The following is a 13,968-nucleotide window of genomic DNA, read 5'->3' on the forward strand; positions in this document are numbered from 1 at the left end:
ATCTCAGGTCTGTTGCTTATTGAGATGAAAGAACTTGCAAAAATACCACAGATGATGTTTCTGGATGAAAGGAAATGGTTGACAGACTTTGGCTGGTCAACAAAGTAGAAATGTCACTGATCTAGGAAAAGGCTGTTCTTATATTTTCTCCTTGAGAGAGGAATTTGCAACTGTTATTACAAGAAGAGTCCAAGTAATGTTGAAGAACAAGGTAGTGATCGTGGAACTGAAAACATAAGACAGCCTTACGGATTGCATGCGGACTGAATTTATTATTCACTCCTTGGGTGAGAAAAGGATTATGACATCCAGAATAAGTACATCTACAGAAGTAGTTCAGAAATATCCCAAAACACTACTGTAAATATTTAACCTGTAGTACATTTTTTGTACTTGGGCAGTCATAAAAGTTTCTGGACCATCCCTGTTATTATTATTTTAATGTCACTCCATATAAACCACTAGATGCATCATTAAAGGCCTGAAGGCAAGTCCTAAATCTGGTCAGAAGGAAGGTGTGTAGTGTTTTAAGGGTCATAGAAAACACACTGTTCTTACCTTTCAAGGCTCTCTAGGGTGTCATGTAAACAAGAAGCTGCTTCCTCACGTACTGCTGTGAACTTTTGCCTCATATCAGCACACAAATTAGATTTGCTTTTAATAAAAGAGCTGATACGGCAGCTGCAAGTAAAACAACACAGAAAACTGGAATTAAGCATCTTCTGGTAACCATCTTGTGGAAACCATCTGTGTTGCTCAGAACACACAGTGACATGAACCCAAATACCTCACCTCTCAGATGCCTAAATTTTGAGATCTCCTTATTCACAGTAAAAATTCAAATTTAATCATTCAGAGGGTTTTTTAAATTCATTAAATGTATGAAAGAACTGCCTTCAAATATTTGCCTGTATCTCAAAATGCATTTCCTTGTGACTATATGCATAATCTGTTTATGTTCCTCATTGGGAACTAACAAGGGTCTGAGATTTATCGGTAAAAATGTTTACAGAAATAAAATTTTCATCTTGAATTCTTAAATATTCATGGAAAGCAAATGTCAAGTTACACATTCATTTGTGAAACTCATAATATACATTGCATTGGTCCCTGATAAATCACCCAAAGTCAGGGAGCAGGAACAATAAATCTGCACAAATACAGATTGCTAATTGCGGGTAATACCAGACACTCTGAACATGCCAGCTTCTTTAATAGTAAATGTTTATTACTTCACAAGGTTTTATCTAACATGCAACTGTGAAAGTTTAAGTGCAGCAAGGCTGTGGAAAATGCAATGTTCTATACAGTATGCCTACCCGTTGGCTCTTTTCATCTGCTTTAGACTCTCCTGCTCTTTAGTGGTTGCTGTGGTTGTTCCATCTTTCCTTTCAGTCACAGCGAGTGAACTGCAAGGGAAAAAACAAACAAATTCTGCATACTACACTGCAGGCAAAGACTTCGCAAACTGGGGACAGCCAATTTCATAGCTATGGCATCAGGCAGCTTTTCTTGCCTTGAAAGTAGACATTTTGATTTAGCTTTCATCTTGTTAAAAAGAAGATATGAAAAAGGAGGAAGAATTATTAAGGTAAACATAGAAATCCAAGCATATAACTCCCAGTTATAGTAACAGGAAACCAAAGGGAAAATTTGCTTTGCGTTGTATTGAAATATGCTGCAAGGTTTCCCTGGTCTGCCCTGTCTCACTGCAATAAAATGCTCTCTGAAATTTGCATGCTAAATGCTTTCCACACATTAAGCTGAGTTTATACAGTATACAATGTACTTCAGACAGACATTCCTATCCTCAACCCTACCGTCTGGGCTTCTGCTCTCCTGACGTTACACTCTCTTGCTCCTTAATGACTGCCATGTTTACTCTGTCATCCTTCTGAGCCATTGATAGCAAACTGTAAGGCAAGGTAAGGTTTAAAATAGTGCACAATATGCCTTCTTCAGAATGTGAGATGTCCTACAGGTACTGATGAAACATTCTTAATATGACAGACTTGTTGGAGCTATCCAGGTACAAAATTTATTATTAATATTTTCCTTGACCTCAGCCCACAGGAAAAAAATGTTTCTGCAAAGTCTAATTATAAGAATGGCTTGTTGTGCTGGTTCTGTTGCTGTGGAAACTACCACAAAACCAAGTAATGTCTACTTAATTTAGGTGACATGGAGAAATGCTAGGAATGGAATCAAACTGAAAAAATAGTTGGGACATTATTTGTTACTTCTCTGACAGAGGGCCAGCTGCAGTAAGATCCTTCTTGCTTTGGCAGTTCCAGTGAATCTCCAAAAGTGGATGATGGAAGATAGAAGAGCCTGATTAGCCCCATTATTTACTTCTTAGATACTCAGTACAGTGATATTAGCAGCCTAATAAGGCTGGCAGACAGATCTCCCCTGTTAGCAGTCATCTCCATCTACCTGTAGATAAATGCTGATAACTCTGGATTTAAAAAAGACCTCCTGAGGAAGCTCTTTACAAATACAACTATTACACCCAGGTCTCATCTGCAGGTTCAGATTCTATACTACATTCAGTCAATAATTATTTGCCTCTTAGTTCTGAAAAATAATTCTTAATCCTACATAGATGAATGCCTGAAAGAAGAATCACAGTAATTTTTAGCATCAAAAAGACTCAGGACTACAAAGTCAGTTGCAGTAGATAGTCTCTGACAAACCCTTCTGACTTCTCTAAGTCTTAGGTGTTTTCAGAGTGCAGAAGCTTCTGCACAGCCAGAATTCCTCAATTTCTTGTCGATAGCAGGAAAATACTAGGTGTAATTTATTTGTGTGACAGTACATGACATACTTCACACAGGAAGAGGAGTGCCTCCTGTTGCATGAACAAACCTCATTCTTTTAAAGTATTTCTACCTCTCATGCCCTCGCGCCAGAAACATTACATTCTCTTGGTCCTTACATACTGTTATGCTTGTTCTCTCATTCTTTCGATGTGTTGGCTGTAAGCTACTACATAAGATGACACATTTTGAACTGTTTCAAGTGTGTTTTCTCTAGCACATAAGCAATGCTGCTGGTCATGACTCTTGAAGGAAAAAAATACCTTCTTAAAGAAGGTGAAGGTCTTTCAATTCAAAAATGTGTATTGGCAGAACTACTCTGATTTCAGTGGTATCATGACAGATTGTATCAACTGAGGTTAATTTAAGTGGCCCTTCATTTTCAATACAAAAATTCTGAATACAATTCCTCTGTACTAATTGCTTTCTCTAGGAAACATTTCTCCAACTTGGAAATAATTGGGAAACGCAGTTAATGTAGGTTTAGCTGGAAGTGCTATAGAGTGGCTATTGAAAAATGCAATGGTAGAAACAGAAACAATTCTACAGGAATTAGATAGAACATCTCTTTCTACAAAGCCGCTGGTGCATAAGATCTCTTCTTTTTGCAAGCAGCGAGATTCATGGAGTATTTTCCAGAAAATAAATATTGCTTGCACAGCAGTAACATGGGCTATTCTGCCACACATGCCAAGAAACATCAGTGTCATCTGAATTCACTGAATGTTGAATTCAGCTGTTCTGAAAAAATGCATAAGCTCTGTCCAGGTAAGTTGCTTCTCCTAGTCATTCAGAAACCCATCAGGTAACATACCATTGCAGTTCAGTCTTCTTAACCATATCTTCTTCTTTATAGAAATCTTTTGACACCTCTTCATGTGTTATCTGGATTAATTTCTGCAGGGCTGATAAAAAAAATTCTGTAAAAACATGTGAACTCAATAGTGAATTCCTCCTTTTCCTCCAGAAACAATGCCACATACACTGGCCTGAATGAGACATCTTAAAGAGACCTGTTACTTAGTACTTCAAAAATAAATAAATAAATAAATAAATAAAATAAAAGGTTTCAAGCTGGGCACCCAAGTCATTAATCACTGTTGAAAGTGTGAGCTTTGCTCTTTTCATCTGTGGAAAAAAAAATCAAGTAGACAGTATTAAATAACTTTTACATAGATGTTTATAACAACAGTGCATTAGGAAGGCAGGTAGCTTTGAACAAACTATGCAGAAAATCCATTTGCAGTTCCTGTATTTGTATTGTTAGCATTCTGTGGGCATAGTCGTCAAGTTTTTTTGTGTTTCTAACTCTACCCTATCATTATGCCATTCTTCTTTTAAATGTCATATGAAATTTAACTGGTTTAACATCAACAACCTCTTTGTGTCTCATTATTATTATCTACTAAAACTCAAAACATGACATCAAGAAGTCCTTCATTGCCTGCACCTTCCAGATTATCCATTCTTTTCTTTGAGCTGCTCTCTCTCACTAATACCCTCTTTACACTCTTTCTGCTTCCACTGCGGTATGAATGCTTATATTGTCCTCTCCCTTGAATAGCTGGAAAGACAATCTAACTCACTGTTTTGCTTCAAATACACATCTTTGCTTTCTTCCCTACTGTTTTTCCATTCCTGCTTTGATATCAAACCACTATAGAAAAACTGAGATGGTCAACATCATGCCATCCTCCGTGTATTATTCCCTCCAATCACTCACACACTAAAACAACTGCCACAGTTGGCAAGAAAAATTCTCATGCTAACTGCCTAATGCTAAGCCACCCTCTGAGGTGGTAAATATGGTCTTACATGGTAGTAAGTGATATTTTACTGAGCACTTAACACCCTGAAACTTTCTTGTATTTTTGTGGAGCACCTTATACAGTGTATATACAGAAAATGACTGCTGAATATTGACTGTGGTAAATGACAGCACGGACTATTTCTAGGCATTAACAATACAGATTTAGATACGTAGACTGTAAGTTTATAAACGTAAGACATGGATGGAACAAGTTGAGTACCACCTAATGGGCTAAGATTTTAAGAAACAGATGCCTATAATGGAGATCCTCTTTTAGCTACAGCTATGTAGGATGAGTTTCAAAAGTGCCAAGCTCCCAGGCAGAAACCAATCTCAGAGTGCGATCCTGTATGATACTGGCTATGACACTGAACCTCCTTGAGCTCTAGAGCTGAGAAGCTGTTTGAATACAAAAGTGCCTCCACCATGGGGTCTGGAAACTGGCATCCCTATGGCAGGCATCCTCTCCTCAAACTGGGCTAAGACTGCATACAAATCACATTGGTTTCTTGGCAAGCAACGTCAGAGCCCTTCCAAGAACAACCCAGTCTTCTATTTATAGTTAGCATAAGGGCAGATGGGATAGCTGGACATCTGAAACCCACCTAACCCTGCAGGAAAGAGCGCTCTGGGGGAAGAGGGCTATGCTAAGCACTGGCTGCATCTGATGCTTTCACCAAAATCAGCAGACTTGTCCCAAACCTGAGGACAGTCCTATTGGCAAATTTTGGAGTCAGATGACAGCAGGCAAACCAGAAATAATGCCACAGAGCTAGCGCTCCTCTTTCTGATTGCTATCAACAGAAATGGAGAAACATTTTGCAGCTTTAGAACCTGTTCCAATTTTTTATTTGCGAAGAATGGGGAATACTCTTCAAAATATTTTTGAAATATTGACCTCCACAGCTGGGAATTAGTCAGGCATTAATTAGAAGAGTGAAAAAATCAGCAAAGACAACTATAGTAACTTCATTTCACTGCAATCTGCAGCAATTGCGCTTGTGATCCCCAGCTCTGCCACCGACAACCTGTATGAGCCTGGAAAAGCTCCTTCATTTCTACGCCTTAATTCATCACCTGTGAAATAGGGTGAAAACATCTATCGTTTTTGCAGGGATCCAACAACAACTAATCCATTGATAAGACATTAATCAACTCCAAAGAAAAGCCTCAAATTCAGGGATTACCTTTATAATAAAGATCCTTTTACAAATATACATAATTCTTTAAAAAGTATGTTTTTGACTGGGAATTACAAAACTAAATTGCTGTCTGAAAAGCTTTGGAGATAAAATACGGTTAGTGTTTAATTCCTCCAACACAGGCCCCACATTTTACCTCCCAATGTGGAAAAAAATGTTTGTCATTTGAACTGATTTGCATACACACCTACTTCATTATGCAGTAACCAAGAAAAATTAGGCTAACATTTAGTACTGCGTTAGTCAGAGCAGAGATCATACAGTCTCTGTCTACACAAAAAGAGAATTTTTAGATGTGGTAAAGGAAGCCGGCTTACAACACTATTCTGCATGTAGATGCAGAACACTACATCTGCATGTAAAACCTTTGACTGATTAGATGGGGACTGAACGATAAATAAGACAACCTCGGCAGTGACCTGTTGCTATACCACAGCTGCAAGGACTACAGCTTCCACATTTACCTTTGTGATCACATGCAGCATTCAAAACTTTTGAACTAATATAGGTCTTCACTTAGCCAACAGCACTGAAAAATTAAACTCGCATAAGCAGACATTCCACAGCAGCAGTCCCAAAATAATAGCATCTAAAATACAGCTGAGCAAAAGGCTCTACCTACACTTATGAATTCTTTCCTTAAATTAAAATCTTTAAGAGTCACGCTCAGATGTATCTGCTGATTAGCTGCCTACTACAGAAACCTTTCCCACTTTTGATATATATATATGCACGCGTGTGGGTGAGAGTTGTGTGTGCTCTCAATGTTATGTCTGCGCAAATTATATGGAGCTTTGTGAATTCTGAATATAAAGCTACAGGATAGCTGACTTCTTGTAATCCATTTCTGATTTGTCCATGAAGCATCCCATAATCAGAATCCTGTATTAAGTGTGATTCTAGCAGCTACAGAATTTGTTATCTAATCCAACCCTTACTACATGGTTGCTCTGCAGAAACTTAACTTTACCTACACAAAACTTGGAGGGACCAGGCTGGTAACTCAGGACAGCCCCCTGAAATCACAGGCAATCAGGTAACAGACGTTGTTCTAAAGGGTGCACAGAACATCCTTCCCAGACATCACATACATCACAGAAATCTTTCTCTATCCCCCACAGCAAACTGAGGCTCTCAGCTGTTACAACTCTTGAGCTTATTTTCAAGTCTCATCTCACACACAAATTGAATGCTCACCTACATCTGTAAACAAATTGCCTGAAAGTACAGCTTTGAATTCTCCGCTGCTCCCATTCATCTCATAGGAGGGCTGTCCAGCTACACCAATACCACGGATAGCAGCGGCTGTGTAGGTAGTGTATGGTATCAGTGCTAAACTTTCCCTGATTACATCCACCCAGCTTTTGGCAGTCTGAACCTAAAGGACTTCCAGACCCAGAGAATGTGTCCATTCCTTTACATTTAAGAGCAATTCATTGTTTTTCCTTCTCTTCATTTAATTGTCTCTGAACTTGTATATAGTTTCAGCAATATCTTGTAGCAATGAGTTCCTAAGTTTACTCATGCACTGCATGAAAACACTTCCTGTTGTCTTAAATTTTCTGCCAGATTATTTAATTTAGTGTCCCCTATTCAAGGGAACCAGTGAATAACCATTCTCTGATCACTTTCTCCATGTATTTCATGATGTTACAGAGCTCTGTCATTACTCTATGTTCAGCTATTTCTTTTCCACACTGAAGAGCCCTGGTCTATTTAATAATTCCTCATATGGAAGCTGTTCTCTATCTCTGGCTGTCCTTGTCACTTTTTTCTTAACTTTTTCTACTTCTAGTACAACCTATTTGAATTCGAAGGACCAGAATATAAGAAGCACATACCATACCTTTGTACTTTTGTATAACAGTGTTTTCTGCTTTGTTTCCTACTTCCTTCCTTATCATTCTCTAGGTTCTTTTTGCCTCTTTGATTACTGAGCATTCACAGAACTACCCCACATAACTCCAAGACCTCCTTCCTGAGTGGTAATTTAAAGACCAGCAGCATATGATGTCAGCCTAATAATGATAATATAAACATCAATTTAAAAGAAAATTTGGCAGTACTAAATGCTAATGTGCTTATCTATTCCAGCTTGACTCTGGAGGAAGGGGAAAGAATTAAGATTACCTGGCTTTGTACTGAAATGCATTACAGAGCTGTCAGATAAACTCTTCTGTCAGCTCTGTCATGGGCAGGTAATCACCAATGGATGAGTAGGAGGAATACAGAGTAACAAACTCTGAAATTAAACAGGTATATATTTCTGCTGTCCTTGTCGAAATTCACTGGATCAGTTGGTTATGCCAGAGAACAGCTTGACTTTTTTCATCTCCTGTCGGGCATTACTGATGTGGAAAACAGTCTGATCATACAACGCTATATCTGAATATTAATTAAACTCTTACTTGATATTCACATGGGATTACATTGTCTTTAAATCAATTTGCTAACAGGGAGGATGGCATAGGAAAACTTCTACAAAGTTCTATAAGCTGGAGGAGGAATACACTCCTACATCCAGCAGTGCCTTTGAAGTCAGTTCTTCCTAGTAACACTGAAAGCAAATCCACTTGTTATGAGCAGTCAAGAAAAGCAACTTACAGGGGCAAAGAGCTTCTTCTTCTTCTTTAGTCTGTGCTGATTCACTCGTAACATCAGATGAAGCTATATTCACGTTGACATTGTCTTCAGAGCAGAAGACAAGGGAAGGTGTGCTGCCATGAGGAGTTTGAGTATGGGGAGATGACTGACTACTAAGCTGAGAGATGCCTGGAGTAGATATTGTCTTGTTTATCTTCCTAAGTGGACTGTGTCGTGCTTTCTGGGTGAATTTCTGTGCATAGAAGAAAGAATGAAAATAAAGGAGGGGATTTCTACAGCAAATTTGACAGCACAGAATCATATTTCCATAACTAATTCCAATATAAGGCCCTTCTGGCCTTCCTGTAACCTCACAGATTTTTCTTCAGCAACTTTAACAAGCCGATTACTTGGATAGGACATCCTTCACTTCGGGATCTTTCTTGAATACTTCTCTGCTGTAGCATTAATGCCAAAAGATTAAGCTAATTTGTAAACGTGTAACACTGCAGTTGCAGAGGGCTGGTAATAAAGCAGCTTTCTCATAATCAGGGAGGTAAAGGTCAAAGCAGTGTGATAAATGTTCAGGGCTCTGCCCCCCTGCCCCCCCCCCCCCCCCCCAATAACCTGGCAAATGAATTTCCTGTGTCAGGAATGTAAAACTTCAGCAGACTGAATTCTGCAGGATTGATAATCAGAGCAGTATGTATCTTAAGCAAGTGCCCTGGAGGAACCCAAAGTTTCCACTGAAAGTTTCAAATCAAATATGAAAAGCAGTGTTCAAGTGATATTAAAGTAAATGACAACAGAAAGGAAATTGTCATCAACTCAAGCAGGAAGAAAAATAAAAGTCACAGCAATGTGAATGCTAAAAGACACAACAAGACTGACACGCACTTTGGATTCCTCTGCTCATACTCATTTGGACCTGACTTTAGAGAACTGGTAAGACTATATGGAAAAATGGGAAAGCCTCCTATTTAGAAACAGCTCTGTTATTTATGTGACTCACTGGCTTTCCTTCTCTGTTTACTATCAGCAGGAAGAATATTTGCATAAAAACACCATCTTTGTCTTTCAGAAGTCTGACAACTCTTGCTGCTTATTCCCCAACAGAAATCATAAGCTTCTATTAAATCATTTTAATTATTATGTCAAGAGAGTACAAGCTGCAGGTGCTTGACGAATAACAAGAGCAAATAGCCTGCACATAACAACAGCTCGTATTTCAAAAAGAGTGCCTCACTTGGGGATTTGAAAGCACTTCACAAAACTTGGTTAATTCAGCCTTTTAGGGGGCAAAGCAAGGAACTAAAAGCTCAGGCACACTGCTGAAGATCAAAATGTAGATGTGCTACAGAGTGAGGAATATTGGAACCCATTGATAACCCTTTACCCAGCTCTACCAGTTATATTCCTAAGCATCACTCATTCCCTCTTCATTTTCATCCAGTCACTTCAGCAGTTTCAAAAAAACAAAACAAAACAAAACAAAAAACAAAAGAAAACACTTGCTGTGGTGTCAGAAAGATGGACTATCACAGTAGAACAGTTATCAAAGCATTACAGATCACTGTCTACAGTTTAGTTTGATGTTCTCTTCATCAGTTTAACTTCCTCTCAGCTAATGGCGTAGTTTTTATTTTAAGACTTTCATCCGAATTGTTCACTTTCTCCTTTCTTTGGTGTGGCTTTGCATATGGTAAGTGAATCCTGCTTTCTTTAAAGGCCTCAACATCTGAATTTCATTTCCCAATTTAGTTTTAAATTATGTATTAAAAGACAACCAAACAAGGCATCACTAGAACTTATCAGGAGGAGGTCTCAAAGACAAACTAGGATACTAGTCTAAAATCCTCATTAGACTCAAAAAGGCCTACTAGAATAAGCACTGCTTCATGACGCTGGGTCAACAGAGTCAGATCCCCAGCTCATAAAAATGGGAGAAAATGCAAACAAGAGGCTAGATACGTTTTAGCAGAATATTTAATTCTTTCCGCATCAGTACTTATCACTAAGGCCAAGCCACACCTTCCATGGTCTGAACAGTTACATATTGCTCTTCCTGTTACCTATCAAACTGTTTTTCTTCAAAACACAGACAGACAAATATTCTGTGGTCACAAGATCCAGAGCACATAATGTTGTATCAAGGAGTTCCATCATGCAACAAAACAAAGAAAAACAAATGCTTGAAAAGTTGGATTAGGTCCCAAGGAAGATATTAGTAATGAAGTTACCTTTGTGTCTGTAATAAAGAGCTCCCACATGTATGTTGTTAACTTTTCCTCTTCAATTTCTTCTAATGTTTTTTTAGTGCCACCAGGGTCGCTAAGTGGAAAACAACTTAATTAGTTTTCCATTTCCAGAGCCTTGCTATTATTACAAATTCTTTTAAGAAATGCAATAAACAGAGGATAAATGGTGACTGATCTCTACTGTGACATGTATCTTCACTTATAAGAAAGGGAAAGGTAAGGCAAGCAGTACAAGCCATGAGTAATTTATAGTCACAAGTGAAGAAAAGTACTAAGAAAGCACAGTCATTTACACTACAAACTATAATGTATGCATTAGGCCAGATTATGCTTTCAACTTCCTCTGTGCAAGTACTGGAGCATTTTGTCCAGTGTGGCAACATTTCATGCATAGAAATGACAGCAGGTTTAATTTCTCAGAAGCTAAACTGGTAGCAGTAGCAGACCTTGAGAATGCTTCATGCTTTATATACCAAAACTTTTTTGCATTTGCTTACACCCTCATTAAGACTTAAAACTGGGGTTAAATTTTCTACCTTTGATATCTGCATCAAGCTGTTTTTCTGTTATTTATGATTGTTTTTCTGTCTTTCAGGTAAATTTCAATTTAATTTCAAATAGTTCATATTTTTAAGAATATTAGAAAATACTCTCTCAGTACTTAAATGCTTTAGTGCTGTACAAAAAGACAGGATGATTTGTGAGGAGGATATCCTAGTGTTTAAAATGCTCCTTCTGCTGCTGTACAAAATTTCTCCCAGATTCAAACAGATAAAAAGCCATCAGCATGGACATATTCAACAGAGATATGTTAGAATAGCAGCCAGATTTGCTGGAAATTCTGTCTGCAATAAGCATGCTGTAAACAGAGGTTTCAGGGACCAAATTGCTCCTGGTAATTGCATCTTCAAGCACAGGCATCAAAACCGAGAGCTGAGACTGTTATCTTCTATATTCTCAGTATCTGATGATATCCAGGAAGTGAGAAGGAGATGAAAACAGCCTGGCTGGAATGTGGAGGAGTGAAGAATTTGAGCATAAAGTACATAAACTAGGGGATGATGAACATGATAGGAGCAAAAGAAACCTAAGCCAGATAAGGGTGAAGGAGATGGGAGATGAACAGAAACAGAAGTGCATCGTGCATGTGTGTGTGTGAATTTATCTCTCAATTTAAGTGGGGTAATAGGGAGGTGAAGAGAGAACATACAAAAGATGAGGTGGTAGACTGTAGCAGAGGTGAATGAAGGACCAGAGCACAGTGGGCAAGGAGAGAGAGAGAGAGACAGAGAGAGAGACAGAGAGAGAGACAGAGAGAGAGACAGAGAGAGAGACAGAGAGAGAGACAGAGAGAGAGACAGAGAGAGAAGTGGTGGTGACAGACAGCAACAGAGACGAGAAAGAAGTATACCACATGAGACTGCTCTACTTTAGAATCTGAAAATGAATCCAGTCCTATGCATTTACACTCCTCTGTTGTCAGCCAATATCTGGAGACTTGCTGGAAAATTTTTTCTCTTATCTCACTCTATTGCTTGGTCCTCATATGTAAAGGGGTGAAGATCTCATCCACAATACATACTGGACTGATTCTACTTCCCAGTTTGCTGGGCTAATCCTGTATAGGAGTACTATGCCACCTCTGTTGTACATAGGCACAGTTTGTCTGTTAATGAAATGACTGAGAATATAAGGAGAAAACAGAACAGCTTTGAAGAGCTTTACCCTGCAAATCAGAGAATAAACTGTTCAGTGTTTTACCAAATGTGAATAATTTAAATACATTTTATGTCAACTTTGTTATACTTATTGACTAAAAATGTTCAGAAATTTAATTAATATTTACTTCTAACAGTATAAAAGTTCAGAAGCAGTGCATCTTTTACAAGTACCCATCACTGTCATATATAATTGATAGAATAAAACCAGATAGTACGTATCACTTAATAGTCAGCTTTGTTCTGTAATTATAATGTACATGAAATTCACATTTATTTCATTGGGATAGCCCTCTAAGGAAGGCTGCAGAAATATATGTATATTACTACATGTATCTAATGTGCATAATTATTAACCAAAGGAGGGGGGGAGAAAACAACTAAATTTGGCTGGGAAAGCTCAGTATTTTCTGCTAGTTCTGCAGCTTGTAATAATTGAGGGTCATGCTGTGCTACTGATTTGAGTGTACAGCTCCCTGCTGACTGCATGGGGGCAAAGTCAATGCACAACTTGTTCATGCTGCATGGCTCAGAATTAATAACACTCCACTCAAACAGCTGTTACCTGAAGAAGAGAACCAACAATGTATCAAGAATAAAAAAACCCCAAACCCTTCAATCCTTCAAAGGCTATCCTGCATTGCAAACATACGTTGGATTCCAGCAGGTTAATATGGAATGCATAGAGCTGCTGGATTCGAGAGTCAAAGCTTCCAAAAGCCAGTGTATGGCACACAGCTGTCGGAAAAGATGTTCACTGCAAAGAAGAGGATAAACAAACATGTTTTACTACAAAGTCAGGGAAACATAGTCAAACTGGCATCCTTCTGGCCAGAGCCAGCCAGGGCTTTCAATCTGGTTTGCCACCCTGTCAACGTAGGAGATGAAAAACGGCTGTTCATTGCCCAAATACCCATACAACCTGCCAATCACATTTCCCTGTACCTGCAACAGCCTGCACAATGCCAAAACCATTCCCACTGCCAGGCCCAGGTGAGAAGCAGTTGGAGATCTGGTACCACACGTGTACAACCCAGCCCTGAGCTAGCTGCTCTTCTTGCTGCTGCTGTACCCACAACTGCCCCTGCAGACTGCAGGGAAGGGGAGGGAGTAGTTTCAAAATAATAACTGAGTCCCTGCAGGCGCTGAGCTGAATTGCTTTCATTAAAACATACAAGCAGAGGGTATTGCTGACAAACAGGAAATAAATGACTGTTAATGATAATCTTAGACACAAGTTTAAAAATATATGAGGAGGTTAGATAGGATAATGCTGTCTTTTGATGGGAAAAGGGAAAATTCTGTTCTCCTGTTTCGTGACAGCAGCATCTGCAGGTGGAGACGATAGACTTGGAGGGGGAGCAGACCAACCTGCAGGTCAATACCTCATTGCACAGCTGGTGCAGTCAAGGTGGATTTGGCTTTTATGACAATGGGACCGCTTTGAGGACTGAGGATTACTGGGGAGAGACAGGACTCAACTGAGAAAAACCTCACTGATCAAAAAAGGTACATCTAATAGTAAAAACTAATCCTTAAGTTCTTGTTGGTATAAGGCAGATGATGTTTTTCACTGTC

The 13,968-nt window shown here is 38.8% G+C and overlaps 1 protein-coding gene across 6 annotated transcripts in view; it reads right to left on the minus strand.

The window, feature by feature from the left end:
• Positions 1 to 13,968, minus strand: part of CCDC60 (coiled-coil domain containing 60) — a 70,206-nt gene that overhangs the window by 5,845 nt on the left and 50,393 nt on the right. For 5 of the 6 annotated variants that reach the window (XR_010392089.1, XR_010392090.1, XM_064522286.1 and 2 more), the window contains exons 6-12: positions 13,043 to 13,147; positions 10,655 to 10,745; positions 8,436 to 8,667; positions 3,634 to 3,724; positions 1,821 to 1,913; positions 1,320 to 1,409; positions 559 to 681 (exon numbers count right to left, since the gene is read on the minus strand). Coding sequence is in view for 4 of the 6 variants with exons in the window: in XM_064522286.1 (XP_064378356.1) it covers positions 559 to 681; positions 1,320 to 1,409; positions 1,821 to 1,913; positions 3,634 to 3,724; positions 8,436 to 8,667; positions 10,655 to 10,745; positions 13,043 to 13,147 (825 nt within the window). In the remaining 2 variants the exon portion in view is untranslated. The remainder of the gene's footprint in view (positions 1 to 558; positions 682 to 1,319; positions 1,410 to 1,820; positions 1,914 to 3,633; positions 3,725 to 8,435; positions 8,668 to 10,654; positions 10,746 to 13,042; positions 13,148 to 13,968) is intronic. The other variant, XM_064522285.1, reaches the window with a different exon arrangement.

Source organism: Dromaius novaehollandiae, chromosome 17, assembly GCF_036370855.1.
Source record: "Dromaius novaehollandiae isolate bDroNov1 chromosome 17, bDroNov1.hap1, whole genome shotgun sequence".
Lineage (NCBI taxonomy): Eukaryota > Metazoa > Chordata > Aves > Casuariiformes > Dromaiidae > Dromaius > Dromaius novaehollandiae.